The 22,052-nt window shown below is 30.1% G+C and overlaps 3 protein-coding genes across 4 annotated transcripts; 2 read left to right on the plus strand and 1 right to left on the minus strand.

The window, feature by feature from the left end:
* The first annotated feature begins 1,918 nt into the window (after window positions 1-1,918).
* LOC129310821 (protein PLANT CADMIUM RESISTANCE 9-like) lies at window positions 1,919-5,472 on the plus strand. The gene is made up of 4 exons (XM_054952736.1): window positions 1,919-1,991; window positions 2,147-2,206; window positions 3,500-3,706; window positions 5,390-5,472. The coding sequence occupies exons 1-4, from the start codon at window positions 1,919-1,921 to the stop codon at window positions 5,470-5,472; spliced, it is 423 nt and encodes a 140-aa protein (XP_054808711.1).
* A 3,986-nt stretch (window positions 5,473-9,458) lies between these two features.
* Window positions 9,459-10,518, plus strand: LOC129310590 (uncharacterized). The gene is made up of 2 exons (XM_054952479.1): window positions 9,459-10,011; window positions 10,322-10,518. The coding sequence occupies exons 1-2, from the start codon at window positions 9,666-9,668 to the stop codon at window positions 10,369-10,371; spliced, it is 396 nt and encodes a 131-aa protein (XP_054808454.1). The 5' UTR covers window positions 9,459-9,665; the 3' UTR covers window positions 10,372-10,518.
* A 196-nt stretch (window positions 10,519-10,714) lies between these two features.
* On the minus strand, window positions 10,715-14,099 carry LOC129310589 (transcription factor TGA2.3-like). 2 transcript variants are annotated; one of them, XM_054952478.1, is made up of 11 exons: window positions 13,914-14,099; window positions 13,693-13,796; window positions 13,529-13,602; window positions 13,216-13,422; window positions 12,965-13,042; window positions 12,774-12,833; window positions 12,318-12,395; window positions 12,169-12,226; window positions 11,609-11,880; window positions 11,264-11,446; window positions 10,715-11,085 (listed from the first exon to the last, which is right to left on the minus strand). In XM_054952478.1, the coding sequence occupies exons 1-11, from the start codon at window positions 13,979-13,981 to the stop codon at window positions 10,939-10,941; spliced, it is 1,329 nt and encodes a 442-aa protein (XP_054808453.1). In that variant the 5' UTR covers window positions 13,982-14,099; the 3' UTR covers window positions 10,715-10,938. The 2 variants fall into 2 exon arrangements, with proteins under 2 accessions (XP_054808453.1, XP_054808452.1); XM_054952477.1 differs by having other exon boundaries at window positions 11,264-11,509.
* Window positions 14,100-22,052: the final 7,953 nt, after the last annotated feature.

Below are 22,052 nucleotides of genomic sequence, written 5' to 3' on the forward strand. Positions count from 1 at the left end.
GTTGTTATCTTCTAAACAATATTCTCTATACAGAATTTGTATTTTGAAACTGATATGGAGCGGAATAGAAAATTTAAACTTCATTTATTTAGGACAGAAATAATTTATTTAGGTACAAATTTTCAATCATCTAAGCTCTTTTGTTTAAAAACAATTGTTAACATATTTAGACGGATTTTTTTTTAAAACAATAATCATTTTCCCAACACCAGAATAAAAGATTTTTTTTTTTTTGGAACAACTTGACTTCTTGTATAAACCAATAAGTATATTTAAAATGTTGAAAATAAATTTTTAAGAAAACATTTCAGATTTTAAAAGAAGGCAAAATTGCCACGCACAACATAGCAAAAACAACCTTTTGAGGTTGTCATAAAGACAAAACAACCTTTGAGGTAATGTAGAGGTTTCGGTGGCTGTTGTATGTATTTGCACTAAAATGGAATTTTTGGCCTTTGGGGCTGCACAAGCTTTGGAAACTCTTTTAAGTAAGCTTATTAAACAAACCCAAAATAATATTTTAAAATTGACTGAAATGAGGCTTTATTGGATTCTTCACCATGCTAAACCAAGCTGTTCGGTTCATGCTTCGGTTTCAAACATGAAAAGTATGAACTAAACCGAACCAAATCTTCTTAATTTTCATGTTATTTAATATTATTTAGGGATATTAATACTTATCCCTATTTTGATTGACCTAGTTTTGTACCCATCTTGTTGAGATGGGTTTGTCTTGACTTAAAAAAAAACAAGATAAGACTTTACAAAATGAGACAAAAATATATTCAAGATAGAATATAGAATATTTATCAAGATGACCCATCTCATCTCTAATAAATTATTAAAATTTTTTATTTTTTATTAATATTTAATACTTTAGTTATTTAGTTAGAGCCAAAGTATATTTTTTGTTTATTTATTTTATTTTCTTTTTACATAACTACTTACATCTGCTTACTTAAGTCATGTAACCTAGTAATTTTGTTATTAATATAGTACTTGTAGCATGAAGGTCTTTTGTGATTGTTGTGTACTTAGCTTTAAATTGTAATTGTTGTGATTGTTTTCTTTCATTTTAAATTATAGTTATTATAATTCAATTTGAATTTATTTGCCAGTGTTTTTTTTAGATTTAACAAGTTACATAATTTAATAAATTTAAATCTATCTTTCACATTTTATCTAATTTATTGAAATGTCTCGATTTTAAATAAGATGAGATGACTTTTTAAAAGAAAGATAAGACAAAAATTTAATCTTATTTTTTTTAAGACGAAAAACATGACAGAATTTGTCCTGACCTTATCTCGTGAATAGTTGAGATGTCATTCAAAATAAATTCAAATCCAATTTAAGCATTTTAAAACAAGCCTGCACTCTCTCACTCAATCAGCCCCAACACTTATAAGTGAATTTTTTTTTTAAAAAAAATACTGCTTAAATTATTTCATTGCTTCCTTCTCCTTCAACTACAAAAAGAGTTCATGATGCTAATTATGGTAAAAAAATTTATCATGACTCGTAATATATTGATATATTTTTTTCTCACCTGTTCTCAAGAGTTTTTTTTATTTAATAAGCTCTTGAGAGATTTTTTTAATTGATAGTGCCAACTAAAAACTATTAAAAATTTACCTAAAAAAATTATTCAAGTTTGTTCATCAATACTTGAACTAAAACCGAATCAAATCGATTAAGCGAAAAATTGAATGGACCTAGTGCTTAGTTGAAGGAGACTAATTTGCATTTTGAGAAGGCCAAGGAGCCAAATAACTTAACCTTTAATTTTGAATTTAAAAATTAATAATTAGTAATGTTTGAAACATAAATGCCTCTGTGTACTATATATACAAGTCACACACTGACACTACACACATTCACTGAATCCATCTTGCTTGTATCTATCAGATTTACAGATATGGCTTCCCAGGGACAATGGACTACTGGCTTATTTGATTACTGGGAGGAACCCTCACAGTGTAAATTCCAATCTCCATATTCTTTATATATATTTATTTTTTCAAAAATAGTTTAATTGGGCATGTGTCGCAGTAATTGAGTTGAGTTTGAATAATAAGTATTTGAATGGAACTAATTAATTATTAATTACTTGGGATTATGTTCATATATGCAGTTTTGCGCGCTGGGTGTTGTCCATGCTACGTTTTTGGTGATATTGCAGAGATGGTTGATGGAGGAACTACACGTAAGGCCTTCGAAGTTTTCTGAAATTCTAGGTTCATGTACTTTAATTGTGTTTTACTTTTAATTTTTATACTTTTATTTCGTTTTTTTAATTCCTTTTCAATATTAATTTTTATAATTTCAAAAAAGGAGAAAACTTATATACTTAATATTATATATTTAAGATGCTTATATCTAGTTAAATTATGACATGTGTATCTTTTATAGATTATTTATTTTATAATAAATTCTTATTATTGATTAAACTAATATATTAAGATCCACATGTCATGATTTTATTGGATATAAGTATATTAAGTATTTAAAACTAAGTATATAAGTCTTGCCTTTTTAAAAATACATATTAAAACTGTGAGTTGGTTAATTTTATTGGTTCATACTTAATCTCACATTCTATTTAAGTCAAATATAAAAGAGAAAACTTTTCCTTACCTTTTATTTTTAATCATATCTAATCAGCCATTTCAATGTCAACATATTTTTACCATATCAATGAAAGGGTTAGCAGAGTTTCAATGAAATTAACTCTGTCAATATAAACTCATAATTTTTATGTGCATTCTTAAAATTATAGTCATTAACATTGTAGGCTGGTTAAACGAAAGGATTGGCAACAATGAAATAAAACTATATATTTTTTACCAAAAGAAAAATAAAATAAAATTATGTAGACTAAAAATAAAACACATGGAATGTAAAAATGTGCTTAGCTGCATTGTTTGGTGCTTTTAATCCGGACCGCTTGCTACATATTTGATATTTGATAATAATATTAATTGATGATATTGAGGGTAATACACGTTCCTTCTCAAATTATAAAAAAATTTTGAGTGAAATTCAAAATTTCAAAATATAAAATATTTTAATAGAAATAAAATTTTATTAATGATGTTTTTCTAATATTATCTTTCTCATTACTCCTTTTTCTCATTTATTAATCACTTTTAACATGTTTTAATAGAACCAATAGAAGAGAAAATTTATAATAAAAATTTATTGACATAATTTATAAACACAATAAAAAAAATTTCTCTCTATTAATTTATAAACACAATAAAAAAAAATTTCTCTCTATCCTATAAATAGGATTAGAGAGTGTATATTCTTTCACTCTAATATTTTTTATAAATGAAGTATTAAGTAAAGGGTATTTTTAAAAGTTTATTTTTTTAAAAAATAAAATTATAAAATGTGTTTAACAATCTTTATTAATATATATAATTTAATTATATTTCTTATAATCTGAAACCGACTAAGTAAGAAATAAGAAATAATTTGATGATAATTTGGGCAGCAAGAGATGGGGCGTGCTGGGTGTATTGTTGTCTAAACGGTTCAATGGCGTGGCTGATGGGTTCGATGTACAGAACAAAACTCCGGCGACTGTTTTCGCTGCCGGAAGAGCCCTTTTCCGATCAATTTGTTCATTGCTGCTGTGCGCCTTGTGCTCTCACCCAAGAATACAAAGAGCTCAAACATCGTGCCATTGATCCTTCCCTCGGTATCAATAACTCTACCTTCTAAGCGTGTGTTATATGAAAAATTAATTATTTAATTATTATAGTTTTGACTTAATTAAAATTTTAACTATTGTAACTGAATTTTATAGTTTTGAGCTGATTCAACTCAATTTCTGAATTTTATCAATATAATTCAGTTTTTATAGTTTTAATCATTAAATTATCAGTTCTTATGTATGTTCTAAAAAATAAAATTATAATGATTAAAGTTATTTCCTGAAACTTATGGACAAATATTTAAATTACAAAATGTGTATATTAGGATTAAGTTACAATAGATTAAAGTTTAGAAATTGAGTTATATCAAGCTAAAGTTTAGAAATACCTAATTTATTAATTTTTTTTTCATATATGTTTGAAATCATATTATGTTAACCAATTTATGTATTTAAACTTTAAAATTAACTAAACAAATAAGTTAACAAAACTAAAAAACTAAAATATGAAAAAAATTAAAATATAAGCATTAATTTATTTTTAGCAACATCAATTATTTTTAAAGAGTTATTTTACAAGAGGATTATTTTATTCCAAGATATGTTATTTAACAATTCATTAATATTTGAGTGGATGGAAATATATAAACTATTAAAAATAAAGTGGAGGTTTTTGTGATTAAGATACACTTATTTTACTCTATTAAAAATAAAAAGAAGATTTTTATGATTAGCATAAACTAGATGTGAGGTTTGCGTAATTTACTCTATTACTTACCACCTTTAGGCTTGGCTTGAGTGGAGAAAAAAACTCGGAATAAAATAAGAAAGGAGAAAACTATGACAAAAATTTTTAAAAATAGTAAATATTTTTTTTAAAAAAAGAGCAAATTGACTCTTAAATTATAAATTTATGAAAAATTCTGAATTTATTTTTTGTGTATAATTTTCTTTCAACTATTGAAAACAATATAATATAACCCTTACTATTAATAAAAATTAATTTTAATTATTAATTGATTAAAAAATGATAAAAAAATCAAAAATTAAAAAAATAATCAAGAAAATTTCCTGTTCCTTTACTGTACTTTTTCGAATCATTGTCAGTAAGTTTTACATCATTTATTGTAATTTTTTAGATTTTTTTTATTTTTTTATTAACTAACAATTGAAGTTAATTTTAATTAACAGTTTAAAAGTTAAAAGAAAATATTATATAAAAAATAAGTTTATGATTCCAAACGCTTTTAGATTTATAATTTAAATGTTAATTTACTCTTTCATTCTTTTTTTCTCCTACTTTTATGATTTTTCCCTCCTAATTTCCTTCTTATTTTTTCCCAAACAAAAGTTCAATATCGTAAGTTATCAATAGCCTATCTCATGCATATTAAAAAAAATTGTTAAAATTGATTTTTTAATAAATATTTTTTAAATTACAAATTCTCTCCATATTTACCCCTAATAAATGATTAAATTAATGATGATGCATAGTTGTTCTTCAGCACGTACAATGAAGAATATTTTGAAAGGGAAAAAAAATAGTCATTTAATGATTTACAAATTCTAAAAAATAGAAGTATATTTTGCATCATGCATGGCAACCCTCTCCACAAGAAGATCACTTCATATATATTTGAGAAACCATCTCTAACTTCCATCATGAGTTATCTATTTTATTATTATTATTTTTCATTCCTAATTGTTTGTATTTTAATTTCATTGAAGGTTGGCAAGGGAATGTAGAGAAGTGGGAGAGTGAAGGTGTGAAACCACCAATTGTTCCCACCATGAGTCGTTACAAATATTAGAATGGCCTCAAATCATAAGCTTCTTAAAAGTCTGTTGCGTGTTTTGATTAATCCGATGTTACTTAGCACAAATAATAATGAGATTGTGGGGTCGATTTCTGCTTTGATGCGTATATGAATAAATGACATGAATATACTTATTTGTGTTTTTAAGTGCTTCAATTTGGTGAGTCACAAGTTTCGTGTGTTCTTGTTTATCCGTTCGATCCAAGAAAGGGAGTGAACTATTGTTGTATGAGATATAGTGCTTTCTTTCATATTTGAGTTGTTATCAATAGAAAAAAACTTTTATACTTAATCTTATGTACTTAAGATATTTATTTTCAATTAAATCAATACATGTCTATCCGTTATAGATTATTTATTTTAGAAAAAAATTAATTATTTTGTGCTTAGAGTTTTAATTTAGTTGTAACTCAGTTTATAAATTTTAACTTATTATAACTTAGTTTCTGAAATTTTAACTTGACTGTAAATCAGTCTTTAAATTTTGTCTTTTACAATTTAGTTCCTAAAATTTTAACATCTTAAATATTAGTCTCTATATTTTAAAAAATAAAATTATAAAGATTAAAAATATTTTAAAACTTATTACTAATATTTTAAATTATTAAACCCTATTAATCTTTATAAATATTATAAATATTAAAATTTTAAAATGGTTTTAATTTTTATAATTTATTTTTTAAAATATAAGGACTAATGTTTAAAAAGTTAAAACTTCAGAGATTAAATTGCAAGAGGCAAAGTTCAGGAATTAATTTACAATCGAGTTAAAACTTCAAGAACTAAGTTATAACGAGTTAAAGTTGAAAAATTGAGTTACAACTAGATCAAAATGATGAAGATTAAATGATTAATTTTTTATTTTATAATAAATTTTTGTTATTAATATTATTAATATATTAAAATTTCATATGTCTTAATTTAATTGGATGGATGTATATTAAGAATATAAGGGCAAGTATATAAGTCTTGCCCTTATTAATATATTTATAGCATAATGTAATTAAATAAAGGATAAATGAATAAATTAACACTTGAATTTTAGATCAAGTAACACTATAAACTTTGAACTTATTTATTGTATAAATTGTTCTCTCATTTTTTAAAAATAGTACAATTTGACTCTTACCATTAACATAAATTAATTTTAACAGTTAGTTGACGATCAAATAATAAAAAATGACATCAAAAATTATAAAAAAGAACAAAAAAATTATAATAAAAAACTCAAAAATTACATACAATAATTCAAAAATTACATAAAAGGACCAAAAATATTTTTGGTTCTTTTTTTAAAATTTTTGATGTCCTTTTTCTATCATTTCTAGATCAATTAAAAATTAAAATTAAATATTATTAATGACAAGATTTACATTGCACCGTTTTTAAAAGTTGAGAGAATAATTTATATAATAAATAAATTTAGAATCTATAATGCTACTTGACTTTAAATTCAAGAATAATTTACTCATTCAACATAAAATAAATATAATATATTTTTAATTGCACAACAAAATATTATAATGGCATCACAAATGTAATTAGCAGAGTTCAGCATTGAGAATTATAACAGTAAGTTTAGGTCTAACTTTTAATTGAACCCAGATTGATTCACCATATGACTCTCCAAGATTTAAATTTTTTCTTTGCATACGTTCATTTTATATTTCTTTCGGCTCTTTAAAACATTTATACAAATTTTATACTGTATGCGATTTTAAATTTCAGCTTGGCCATCTATTTACAAAACTTAATTGCCAGACCTTGTTTAAAAATAAAAAATCATGTCAAACAACCTAAACCAACTATTACTAGATACTACTATTTATTCTCTCCGATCAAAATTGTAAAACAAATAATTATTTTCTTACTTCCATAAAAATATAGCGTCATGTTTTTTTCCCCCCTTTTGTCCTTAACTCCTTTGTTTTGAAGAGCAAGCAGTGACCATGGGCCTTAACCTTCCTAGTTGATTGGGCCTTGTCAAGCCCATGACAAAATGTCCAATCAACGAGCGTCGTTCTCTTTTTGCCCTAAACATTTTTTTATTATGAAGAGTTAAAAAAAATGTTTACTCAGATTATGTTTACATGCCCGCATTAACTAATTCAAGAATAAAATTGAAAAAATAATTTCAAAAAGTACTAAATTTCTTACATTTGGACTAAGCTTAGGTGGTAATTTTTTTTTTTTTTTGACAATTTGCACCATAGGGAGTAACTGGTAAGGGGCCAATGTTAATTTTTCATTTTCATTCTTTTTATTTTGGTAGAGGAGTGAATGGGGACTGTAGTTGTCACTTTCCACAAGAAAGAAGAGGGAATGATGACCATCGGCCTGGACCTTCCTAGTTGATTGGGCCTTGTTAAGCCCATGACAAAATGTCCAGCCAATCAACAATAGCCAGCTGCCAAAAGAAACAACGTTGTATGGACGAAAGGAATCTTGAATGGATTTTAACTTGAATTTAAAAATAGAGGATGAATAGGCTGTCGTTGTCTGTAATGGAATCCAAAGCCTTGAGAGAATAACTCAAGAGAGGGAATCTTCAGCAGAATCTTCAGCCAACGGTGAATGGCCTAGGAATCTAACCCCAAACATATTTCCTCCTTCAGGTCCCCACTTCTTCACTATAACATATTGTTGCTTCCATTACAAACAATCATTCAAATTTCTCTTACTCCTTAATTCTCCACCTAACCCTAATAACTTTCTCCATTACAGCATATTTTAATTTTTATAAATATATTTTTGGTACTCCCTCCGTTTAAAAATATAATATATTTTTAACTGAATCTCACTTTCTTATAAAGTAATTACTTACTTTTCAACTAAATCTATATTTTTATATTTATTCTCATTAAACACTCAACAATAAATATAAAGTCATTATTAATAGGGATACTTTTGGAAAAAAAAGTAATAATTACACTTCAAAAGATTAAAAATGCCTTACATTTTTTAACATCTAACTCCTCAAAAAATACCTTATATTTTTTAATGGAGGGAGTATATGATATAATTATGTCAATAATAATGTATAAAAATATGTGTCTATCTTTGAACACAAAATTAACTTGCACATTTGTTGACCTAGAAAATAAAATATTAAGTTTTATATTTCACACGTAAAATTCAAAGCTCAATGGGCAAACAATAAAACCACCAAAGATATTTTTTAAAAATATATATATACATATACATACATATATATATATATATATATATATTTAGCCGTAGTTGTGTAACTCGGTTAGATTGAACACTCATAATATAACTATCGTGTGTAATAGTGAATAAAAAATGACTGCCACAGCGATATGGATTGTGATGAGCACTAATATGAAGGGTCCAGATTTGATATAATTTTATTTTTATATTTTTTTAGTAAATTACATGTTACAAATTTTAAATCTGAATTGTTAAAATTAGTTTTGAATGGCTTAGATCTCACTACGGTATTATTTTAAAAGATGCCAGAATCATGTAGATATACATGTGGACGTGGTGATGTTCATGTATTGTATTGATTAGCGTGAAAGATTAAGCAAATCCAAATAATAGAATAAGTTGACCTTTTTATTAATGTTTATTAAATACGCCGTAATTAGTGGTGATCCTCTACCATTAGTTTAGATGCTTTGGCTTGATGTTTGTTCATCCCTTTTCTTAACCCACAATCAAGCCAACCAAACACTGCAGCATTAAAATTCATGATTTTGGATATATTTTATGGCGACCCAATACATAAGAAATTAAGAATACTTGACGATTTTGATGTTTGATTATTAATAATTAACAATTATCCATATTTATGTCACTCAAAGGTTACTTCCAAAGCCTTTCTAATCCACTCGATTTGGTAACTTAATCCTCTGATATAATTATATTTTATAGATTCAATGATTACTTCCCAAAATATAAAAACAGTAATAATAAAGATCCAAAACGAGTGGCATCTTGTAACGTGCGAAATTGGCCACATTCTTCCAACTTCGACGCTATTTGAAGGGCAGATTTCACAGAGTCGTGTTGCTTGGACCTAAAACATTGACCACAAACAGAGCACTCTGTACTTGATGATTCTTCTATATAATCCTGTCAGATCCTCTTCCTCTCATCACTCCTCTATTCAAAAATTCATCCTTCTTCTCCATCGGATTTCTGGGTTTATTTGAATCTAGAGCATGGAGATGAACTCAGATCCGGCGTTGTTGTTTGAAGCAGAGAACGAGGATGATGTCTTTTATGCTGAGATCAGGAGACGGATTCTGCAACTAACAACTGAAGACGACGAGGAACACAGCGAGGGATTCCTCGGAGAATCCAAACGGGTCAACCGTATTGTCTCTGGTGGTGTAGATTCGTACGGGTCGGGTTATGGCTTACCGGGTGGAAGCCATCTTTGGTCCTGGGAAGCTCAGAACTCTGGTGCATCACCTCCCGTTTGGTTGATGAACTTGTGGAAGAATGGTAAAGGAACTGGGGTGTTCATTCCTCAAGTTATCAGATGCAAGAAAAATCAGGGACCAGGTACAGATTCTATTTGTTTCAATGAAAAATTCATGATAAAGTTTCATGTTCTGTGTTTGTAAATGACGAGCATTCGATTTGATCAATCTTCACTAAAAACAACTTAAAATCCATGGCTTATTTTGATCTGCTAAAAAGAAAGTTCTGATTTTATGAAAAGGATCATTTTTAACTATCAAATCTACTTTGAAGTTCTATTTTTGCTGGTGAAAATTCAGATGAAAATCTCAATAAATCAAATCTACTCAGATCTATTCAGATTCAATGGCTTCGCCGATAAAATTCACATGTACCTTACAAATTCTTGCAGGCAGAATGAACAAAAGAAAAACATATAAACCAGTGGCGACCAAGGATTGATGAACCAACAATTTGAAAGACGAAGTTTAGCAGAAAACTGCAGATTTGATGATCCATACAGATTGGTGAAAAACTTGTCGGCAAATTAGCTGTACAATATTAATTATTTCTTTCAAATGAAAACGCGTTCAGCTTGCTAGCCGTTTATGTACAGATCAGAATCAGACCGTAAGATAAAATTCGAAGGAATAGGAGTAGGATTGAGATTGGATTCCAGAACATCACTACATCATCAGAATAAGGCAGAAATTTGCACTGAAGCATATATCTATTAATAAAGCCAAGTGCTTTTGTGCAACACTGTTTCATAGTTAGTGAAAAGTGACAACGATTCGCATACACATATTTAAGGATTCTTCACGTTTACAAGTTACTCTTTCACAATCACCTCTTGGAAGGTTAAAATATACACAGAATATTTCTCAGCACTTGTACAGGCAAAGATGATGAAACACGCCATTTACTTAAAACTTCTACAGAAAAATTACAGATCATCAGCATAGCAGCTACCAAAACCTAGTGGTTCTTCATGTAACTAATTTTGAGTAATCAATCATACATCGCTCCCTACTCTCTAGGGCGAGCTAACCATAACGAACTAAGTGCTCGCAGTCGCGAAATGTAGTCATTTACGATAACGAATGAGCGTGCTACTTGTCGCGTTGTCAGGATTTTTTGCAGCTGTTGCAGTGTTTGTTGCCTCAAGAGATCAGCCTAAAACAACAAAAAGCATCCTCTCAATGCTTGAAAATGAGCAACAAATTGAAAATAGAAAGGATAGAAGGTAAATGATTTACAATTGTACTTTCACTTGTATCATGCACATTATAGATAAAGGCTAGAGAAATGACCAAGAAAAGAAACAATGAAACTAGCATATCACATCTCCTACCTGATGGAGGAAACTCTCCAATGTGGCAAGCTTGCTCATAGCAAGTGCCATTTGACTCATGTATTCGGCGACGTTTCCAGTACCGGTTGGTCCGAGGAAGGTTGAGGAAAGTGTATCTGAAAGAGATTGATGCAATGCTTCCATGCCTTGTGATAAAGCATCCTCAGCCTGCAACGAAGACTGCTGCAAATTATACAAGCCCATCAATTGCTGCTCTGTTAATGGCTCAAGCTGGTTCCTCAGTATCTGGAATCAACAAAGTACAACTCACAAAACAATCAATATAACATACTTCTACATTATAGAGATACTGGTTAAGCAAAACTTGAGAACTAGACCATTCACCTTCAAAAGTTCAGACGATCGAAACCCACCTAACCACATAAAACATCTTTCTGCAGGCGTCTTCCACATACCATAGAGAATGTGAAATACATCAGCCTTTGCCCCTATGCTTTTTAACCTAAATAACTCGTCATAATGAGCTGTAACACCCTCAACAACAATATGCAGTTCATTATCTCCCATTTGAGAATTAACCGCCGTTCTTAGGTCATTGATCAGTTGTTGATGCTCATCGGTCCAACGCGCATAGTCCATGTCAAATGCCAAGGCACCTGTAGGTCCAGCAAACATTTCTTTTCAGCATACCCACATGGTATTGCCCAACAAACCTTCTGTTTAATGTCTTCTAGGTCCTCCTTACTGCCCTATTACCGTTCATAAACAATTGCTATTTATGTGTATAATGCAGTTTAGAAACACATCCTATCATTATAAACATTTTATGCATCAACGTTCCCTAATAAGGATGTTCTCATCTATTTGGTGGCTACTTTGCCTGAAAATTTAAGAATTGCAGCAGGTAACATGTTTAGAAGTAATCACAGCTTAGTGTAAAATACCATTTCCAACCACTGAATGACCATGATCCCCAGGAAATCCACCTGCAACAAGCATTCCCTGCGTTCATGGGTCCATGAACTGTAAGCAAAGTGCTATTAAAATTACTTTTACTCAAAAACATCAAGTGGAAATCTTTCGCTTTGGACACCTGCTGTCGCGCGCGTTGAAGCTCTTGCTCCAGTTGTGCTAGTCTGAGACGACTGTTCTCCAACTGCTGTACATATGCCTATCCAAAACCAAAACCTATAAATCATCCAAATATGTTCCACTTATTATCCTAACACTTGACAGACCCTATGGCATAAAGATTAGTTCACAAATCAAGGAAAGGGCTGACTACTAACACAGCGGGATATGTCTAACCTCATCAAAAGCAAGCTAATGATAATAGGGCGACAAAACAGATGAGAACTTTACAGAAACATAATGAAACAGTACACCAGAATCTGTCCTAGGCATGCAAAACGTAACATATATATCATGTGGAAACATACAGAGGACTAAGATTGCAAGTAACGTGCCAATTGTCGTGAAGAAGAAGAAAAAGATTATGATCAGCCCTTTTCTACATATCTTGAGCAATAAAAGTCCTACAAGTATGTACCTTTTTCCTCAACCGACTCTTCCTCGCAGCCTCTCGATTCTGAGCGAGCCTACGAAGAGTCTGAAGAAGAACACATCCAGTTTATTAACATATCAACAATAACAGCAAACGAATTGACCACTAAGCTGTGCACACGAGGGGGATGAAATGTTAAAAAAAACACACAAAACAAAACAAACAAACAAACCAACCTTCGGATCCTCCGGTTTGGCCTTAGATTGATCTATGGAATCCGCAACCACGGCTCTCCCAGGCTGACTTCTATTACACTGTGGCATCGTTAAAGAGACAACAATAAATCAGCATCCAACATAATATGCTTATTGTTTCACCGTAATCGTAAATTGCATCCGACGCTGAAAATTTGATTGTCAGAAAAAGCCTTATCCCAAAAAGAGTGGAACTTGAAAAAACAGAGCATGATGGGAAAACAGAGACCCACTAGGTTTTTATCATCGGGGTCGATATCTGTGGAAGTATCAGTGTGTTGACTATTATCCACCATGCCGGAATCACCCCAATTCTCCATATGTCCGTTCCCGACCGGCACGGCGGCCGGCGCAGCCGCGATTCCCTTCTGATACATGAGATGCTGCCCTGTATCCAGGCACCCAGCTCCTGTTGAAGCAATTTCTGAAGACCCGATGTTCTGTAAACACGAAGGAACCCAAACCCAAACCAAAACTTTGATCAGCAAAGGTTGCAAAAATAAATAAACAAACTTTTCCTACCAACAAAAGAGAGGGAAAGAATACCGAGCTCAATGTCCCGTACTGCAAGTTAATAGGAACAACAGCGACATTGCTGGACTTTACAGTAAACATAGAGCCTGCGACGAATTTTAAATTAATAGTTGTTGCAAAAAACAAAACAAAAAAACGAATATGTATATACAAAGAGTACAGGTATAAAAAGAGACTTGAGCTTAAATCAACAGCATCCTCATGCTGAAAAGGAGAAACGGAATGATGAAGCTCTCCAAGATCGGAGAAACGCGCAGGATTTCGGCCGGCATCATCACCCCTGTTTGAAGCCAAAGAAACAGAGAAAAACTCAGCTTCACAACAGACCACCAAAAGGCAAGACTATAGTATAAACAATAGAGAGAGAGAGAGAGAGAGAGAGAGAGAGAGAGAATACCGAAGAAAGAAGGAAGGGTGGCAATAGAGTTGCTGTGGGGTGGACTGAGCAGTCTTGAAGCTTTGCATTATTGAGAGTTCGAAGTTGTTTCTGTAATGAGCCGTCTCTCTCAGTGGACGAAAGTGAGCATGAATGAAAGAGAAAGAAGAAAGGATGTTGTATTGTGAAGTGTGTTCGAAGAGGGGAAGCAGAAGGGAGGTTGGGAAGTGAAGAAGAGAAGATCTTGACGTATCTTAAAGGAGGGGATAGCGTACCAGTACGGGTGCTTTTGGAGGGTATAATAAATAATAATAATAAAAAAGAAAAGAAAATAGGGAGAATCAGGCTTTTTGATTATTGCTTTCTGACTTGGGATTTTAGTTTCCCAACACAGGTCCTCACATCACACACACACACACACAGTTCAAAAACCATCGCATTCTCAATCTTCGCCTTTCTCGCCTGGTCCTGCCACGCCACGTCCCCTCATTTTCTTTAAGGTTTTAATTACTTGGTCCTTTGCTCCTAATTAGGTGTCGGATCATCATAGGTCAATGGGGTCACGCATGCAAATTAAGAATCTCAGCATATTTAGATTTGGCGAGTCACCTCAATTCACTTCCTTTAAAAATTATCAAATCATATCTCCGTTTTAAATTGTAAAATGATATTTTATAATTTTTTAAAATAAAAATATTAATGTTTTAAAATATTTTTTATTTAATATAATTTTAAATCTACACATTTAATTATTATAATTATTTTAATTATCTTTTCACTTAAAAAAATATTAAATTATTAATAAAATTTTATTTTTATTAAATTATTTTTTTAATATGAACAGGCAGCCTTCGTCAAATGCAAAATCAAGAAAAAAAAAACCAGCACAAAGAACAAAATCAAAAACTTACTAACCATCCCTAATAGGTTAATGGTGGGTGTATCAAGCATATTAAAATCATTGGATAAACTATGTTACCTAATAGGTTAATGGTGGGTGTATCAAGCATATTAAAATCATTGGATAAACTATGTTAATTTACCATGATAGTTAGCGATCCTATTTTTTTTTCTTTATACAAAAAGTTAAAATTTACCATCCAATTCTTACACAAAATCAATCTCATAGAATTAATGATATTTTAAAAAGGATGATAAATATGATTGTTCCTTATAAATAATGTTATTAAAACCAGATCGAATAATGAATTAGTTAAGACACTAGTTCACAATTCAAATGTTAAATTGAGGTTAAATCATTTGTAATTAAATTAATATATTTTAAATATTATATATTAAAAATAATAGAAAATATGATAAATTAAAGAAAAATAACTACTAATAAAGTGATAATCTCATCATACTTCAAAATTCAAAGGCATACAAATTCAAGCATATATTAATACTAGGAAAGTAGGTAATATCCTCATTCAAACTTCAAAACACCACAATCTAACATTCTCATACAATTGAATGGTCCAAATTCAACTAAAAACTACAACATTTAATTGCCATATAGATCTTTTAAATTAAATTCTCCAAAATTATGTTAAAAATTAAAAACATCTCCTTCAACTCTTATAGCATTTGGTGAATCTAAAATAGGAGACTATGGAACATTCATATCTTCAACAGTACCTATACATATATTTGGAAAAAAAATAGTTAGCATTAACATATAAATAATGAATGAATAAACTATAAATCAAACAAAGTTTTAATATAAAAAGAAGAAGAGCAACCTTCATTTTCCCTTAATTCAGAACCAGATCCAGAGGGACATGTATTGCCACTAAGAAAATCTTCATTTTGAATTTCTTCAACAGTAAAGGCAAGATTGGGAATTGAAACTTCTTCAGCTATCCAATACTCAAGTTTATTAATTGATTTATAATCAACAGGATTAGAGCTCACCTTTTTCAATTTTGACCTTATATAAAAAAAATTCACAATCAAATCCCTCATCATTCAATTATTGAAGCCAAAGAGAATTATTTCATATTTGAGCAATGACTAATGATTACCTATTAGCAAACACAAGTTGTAATTAACAAACACAAGATCATTCAATCTTTCATGTGAGCCTATTTCTTTTTTTTTTTGTATGAATTCTTTCAAATAAACTCCAATTTCTTTCACATCCTGAAGACAAAGAAGTTTGTCTGAGAATGCGAATTGCAAACTTTTATAATATTAGAGCACTACCCCTAACACCAAACATCTACATCAACTTCAAATAAATTAATAGTAGTTAATATTTAAAATTATAATAAAAGGAAAAAAAGAGTAAGAAGCTAACCAAGTTGTATTTCATTTTCTACTTTATGAACTTTTTCTCGACCAAAAGAGCCTTGACGTTTATGGTACATCAGTATCTCAGAAATCATATCAGAATATTTATAGGTAGACTTGTATATTGAAAAATAGTTCAGCATTGATTCTGTCACTCTACTCTTCTCAATAAATTCTTGATCATACAAGAATGTAAGATTTAAAAAGTAGGCTACTACATGCAAATCACACTTCAAATGCTTATCCCACCGAGCTTGAATTATGCTTATGAAAGGCTTGTATTGTTCCTTCTTTGTACGAAAGAAATTTTTGATTGAATTCTTTACTCTCTACATACCCTTATACACATAACCCAAAGATGGTTTTTTATCAGCGTCTATAATTTTTAGTAGCTTGATAAGAGGACCCACAAGACATACAAGTTGATGGCAATCATCCCAAAACTTCTTGTCCAACACAATGTCACCAGCTAGTTGCCCAACTTTAGTCCTTGATATTTTATTATCATGAAAGTGTTTATCTAAGATCAAGGCTTGCAAGTCATGCTTGTGCTCATGCAAACTCTTCAATGTAATAAAAGTAGTAGCAAACCTGGTCGCTCCTGGGCACACAATTTCTATCCAACCATCTCTTCTCCTAAGCCATGAACGAAAAGCCACATGATTATACACAAAAATAATAATTTTTTATAGCTTTGTTGTAGGGTCAGCTACATGGGGCATGCTTGCAATGTCCTTCAAAATAAGATTCAAACAATGAGCAGCATAGAATGACTAATATATATGATTAATTTTTCATGAATCAACCTGCCAACAACTACATAATTGGCTACATTATCAGTCACAGCATGCACTATATTTTTAGGACCAACCCACTCAATAAGTTTACAAAACAAAGAAAATAATTTCTTGGCATCCTTGACTATATGTGAAGAATCAATAGATTTTACAAAAACCAAGCTAACAGGAGAATAAACTAAAAAATTTATTAATGTTCGTTGCCTTTCGTCAGTCTAGCCATTAGTAATGAGTGTGCAGCCACTTTCTTTCCAAGTGGCTTGATAGCTTTCAATAAGCAGTTGGTACTCTTTTCTATAATTAGTCAATAAGTTAACCCTTAACTCCTCAAATGAAAGACCTTTAAAACATAAGCCAATTGCAACAATTGCATCCAAAGCAAGCAACAAATATGGACAATTTACAGCATTAAATGGAATGCAATTCATATTTAACAATGGCTAATTTAGTTTTATATTGAGCTTCTTTAGATGTCCACATACTCTTTAGCTCTGGTCGGGAGCCAGGAGTTGACCTTGGGGCAAAATAATTGTTATTCCCACTAGTTTTTCCTTTTTTTTTCACAACAGTAACATTGCTAAAACCTAACTTCTATCTTGCTTACTTGGCTCTAGATTTTAGCAATTACTTCATATTTTGAGTTATCAACAAACTCTTCAGGCATGTTTGGATCATCAAGCTTCCTTTTATTCACCAATGATACTTCTTTCAAAGATTAAACCATCCTATGGCGAACATCACATGGAACTTTCTTGCAAGAAATTATATTTCCTAAAACCCTTGCAAGACACTACATCATCCTTTTGATCCCACCTCTTCTAAATGATGAGGAGCAATGAAGACAAGTATACACACATGTTCTCCCCTCTTTTTTAAAAGAAAAATGCTCCCATGCAGGATCACTTTTCCCTTAAAGAGATGGTGTAGGTGACACTTGAAGGACAGAGGCATCATTACTATTCAAACTAATGGCAGTTTTTAAGGTACTATTACTATTTGGAGTTGAGCCAGAGAGAGTGTCAACGATAGGAGTAGGTTCAGGATTATTAACTTGCATATTGGGCTTGATGGCAAGAGCGAGAGGTTCCAAATCCCTAAAAAACAACTAAGCTTAATCAAAATATAATCAAAATTACTAAATTAGCAACCAGTAATCATCATCAAGAAGGCTAGAATCACAAAGCCAATAATTATTTATTGAACTATAAAGCATTTGATCGAACTTCAAAAGTGAGAGCTCTAACCTATTAATGAAGATTGAAAGTATCCACATAATTAGCTTGTATGAACTCCCTCCACCATCTCTTTACGTGACGACAATCGTGAAATAGGTGTATAGTATCCTCTAACTTGTTGCATCAAAATAGACAAGGACTGGCTATCATCATCCCTCTTCATTATCAAAATGCTATCATGTGCACTCTGTCATGAGCAATCTGCCACATTAGTGTTTTAATTGTCTTATATTTTGAGGTAATGAAATACTTCCAAACTTATCTTATTAATTTGAGATAAAAAAAAGTATATTTTTCTTCAAAAATTCAAAACTACTTTCACATAAGTTGTCCCTTTCACAAATTTAAAATTTGATGTTTTCTAAATATTACGTAGCAAAATCTCTAATCAAACTGTTGTGATTATGCCACATGGGACAGTTTTTAAGAGTTGGTTTGTGAGAAAAAAATAATGGGACCCACATGATTAAATTAATTTTTTATTAATATATTTTTGGTCAAATGATTAATTAATATATTTTAAATGATGTATAGTTATAATAAAGAATAATTATTTATATTCATAAAAATAATATGAATTTTTTATTAAAAAAATGCCTATTTTAATGGAAATTGGCAATATGTATCCATACCCCATATTATTTGTCCAAATTCATAAGCGTGAAAGTAATGCATAACCAATAACCATGATATGCAAATGGCCATTAGAACAGGAAAAAGAAAATTCAGGACAATGAGGTTCCATGGATATAGTTAGACACAGCCGGTTTTGATTAATTTGAGGTTGTTTTAATTAGTCGTTGACCAATCCTTTAACCCTTCGATTTTTTCCATACTTAAACCGGACGTTAGATTAATTCTCAATTGGTCGAATTCAGGTCTAAGTATTTTCTATTTTTTTTCGGTAAATTAGATTCTTGCCTTTTAATATATTACTAGTATATAGCAATATTTAAATTTCATCAAAAGAAATTTATATATTAGAAAAGTAAAAGCATAATTTTCAGACTCTAAATTTTTACTTAATTATTAATTTAATATTTAAATTTTAACTTGAAACAACTCAATTTTTATAATCTTAACACTCAATAAACTACAAAGTCTAGATTGTTCTAAATAAAATTTCAAGGTCTGAATTGATGATTAAAAGTAAATTCAAGGTGCTAAAAATTATATCTTCCCTTTAAAAAAGATGCAATACCTATGAACATTGAGAAATTTAATGAATACCAAAGTTAATTCAAATAATTCTATGTTTATTCTTATTAAGCAATATCTTCGGTTCAAATCTCACAAATTAATCGTCACTCGAAAACTTTGGCACTTAGGTGGTTTAATTCAACTCAATTTGGATTATTCAGGCACAATATGTTGTTAAGATATGTAAAAATATTTAATGAATGATTCAATTTTATGTTAATGTCATATAATAATAAAAAAGTGCCTAATGTTAATCTCATTTCCCTTGTTCAACTTAATAATCTCTTTCGAGATGATAATGTTCTCTGTTAGAGGTTTTCTATTGATGGTAGCTTTTTTATCAAATCTGCTACTTATAAAACAATTGATAATCAAAGAAACAATGCCAACTCTTAAATTTGGTCTTGCATTTCGAAATGACCCACTTATAAAAAGATTAAATTATCTCAAAACCAAATTTGATGATACGGATACCAATCTCTGCCAAAGGGCTTGCCCTTTTGGCTATAAGTCTCCAACCTCCTATTGCAATTACAAAAGATTTAGAGAGGTTTGGATGAAATTACTTAAGCATTCAAAACTAAACACATTCTTTTCTTTTCCTTTACTGGCATGAAGACTTTGAAATGCAAATAACGTAATGATGCAAGAGGTCCATGCATAAGAATAACCTTTTAGCAAAGACTTTTTGCACATATTTGTTGGAACAAATGGAAAGATAGATGCAAAAATATCAATTTTGTAAAAAAACATCCTTGATAGAGATATTGCCTTCTCAAGCACCTAAGATATTATCAATTATCTCAATCTCCAATCAAGATTCAATTGTCTCTCTTTAGAATATGTGAGATCAAGAGCCAGATGGTGCCCTCTAAAGCAGTCTGGATTACACTCGATATTGATATATCAATCAACAACAATAGGGATGTTGCCTATAGTGGCCTCATTAGAAATGATCAAGAAAATTGAATAAAGGAATTCACAAAATACGTTGACTATTACCTATTGCAGTTGATTTTATGAGTATTCTTGAAAGCTTATGTTGGAATAGAAAATTTACTAAAACTAACATTTACTTTGACTCTCTAAAAGCTCTAATACTCATGCAACATGACTTTTCTGAGAACCATCCTCTTGTTAAAATTGTCAAAAGAATAAGGGAACTCATCATGAAGAACTAAACAATCACTTTTGATTATTTTTCTTAAGAGTTTATTTGATTCGAGGAAGGGGAGGAATTTTAATAAAAGGGAGATGGGGGTTTTAATATTACTTTATTTGGTTTAGAAGGAGAGGGGAGGAAATATAATTATATATAAATAGCTTTACCCTTACATTATTAAAATTATTTTTCTAATAAAATATAGTTATAAATGTTTTTAACATGTAATTATAAATATATAGAGTAATTATCATTGTTAAATATATTATTAAAAACCTATTTTTGCTAAATTTATTTTAAAAGATGAAAAGTAATAATAATTAAAAAAAGAAGCATATTAATCATTGTACAATAAAATCATACCCTCCCCTCCGAGTCTCCCACAATTTAGAGGGGAGGGGAGGGGAGATTTTTTTTTTTTAAATTTTCCTTTCCCTCCCCTCCACTTTTCTAAAGCAAATAAAGGGAGGGGAGCAAAATCCCTCCCCTCTCCAAATCAAAGATTATTTTAAAAAGCTATTAAATGTATTAATTGGATGGCACATGAGCTTCTAATGATATTCTTCCCCTCCCTTAAGATGCAAAAATTTTTTATATACTGACATTACTTGATTTGTCTTACCCTTGCACCATTTTTTTTGTAATCTTGTAACAAATAAAATATAATTTTAATTTTATATTGAGTGCCGTTTTTGGCCTAATATGATTTTTGATCCTATTTTTATATTTTTTGTATTTATAAATTTTTTCAATACTGAAAACAACTTGATTGATTGCATAGAAGATCTTCCCTTATTAAGGATAAAAAATAAACTATAACCACTAATTATTCCAGTATCAATGCCACCTCCCTCCTCTTTAAAAAAGTCCCGAATTCAAACATGATGTTAATATGTTTGTATACGCTTGTGAAGGTGTGTATCTCTTTTTTCTTCTAGGAAGAGTTAGATTAGAAGTAATTTTTTTTAAAAAAAATAAAAGATAAACTACTCATGACTAATGTATTTTTTGGCCCAAAAAATGTTGTGTTTGGTTTGACAGAATACGTTGAAATTTGTGAAGGAGTGGGAATACGGGAAACAACTTAGCTAGGCTGGTTTTTATATGACGGGTTGTTATTCCCTCTTCCATTATAACCTAAGGAATAAAACCTAAAATCATTCCATTGGCAAACCAAAGGAATGTTAGCCATGACCATGGGAAGAGGTGAGAAATGTCAATTCTACCTTTCAATGATGCTCTAAAACCAAACTTCAATTTCTACTCCGAAAGATGTAGCCGGTGATAAATCCAACTTCTTGGCCCTTGGGAGATATAAATTATAAATAATATTGTTATTTTCACCTAAAATTATTTCAACAAGCTACGATTACCATATTAAGAATATGAATAACAATTTTTTTATTTTCATACAAATTAGTTTATTCTCGTGCATATTAAAAATATAAACAATATCTTATTTATTTAGAATATT

The sequence above is a fragment of the Prosopis cineraria genome, unplaced genomic scaffold, assembly GCF_029017545.1.
Source record: "Prosopis cineraria cultivar Desert tree isolate PC_DT_omini unplaced genomic scaffold, ASM2901754v1 PC5, whole genome shotgun sequence".
Classification (NCBI taxonomy): Eukaryota; Viridiplantae; Streptophyta; class Magnoliopsida; order Fabales; family Fabaceae; genus Prosopis; species Prosopis cineraria.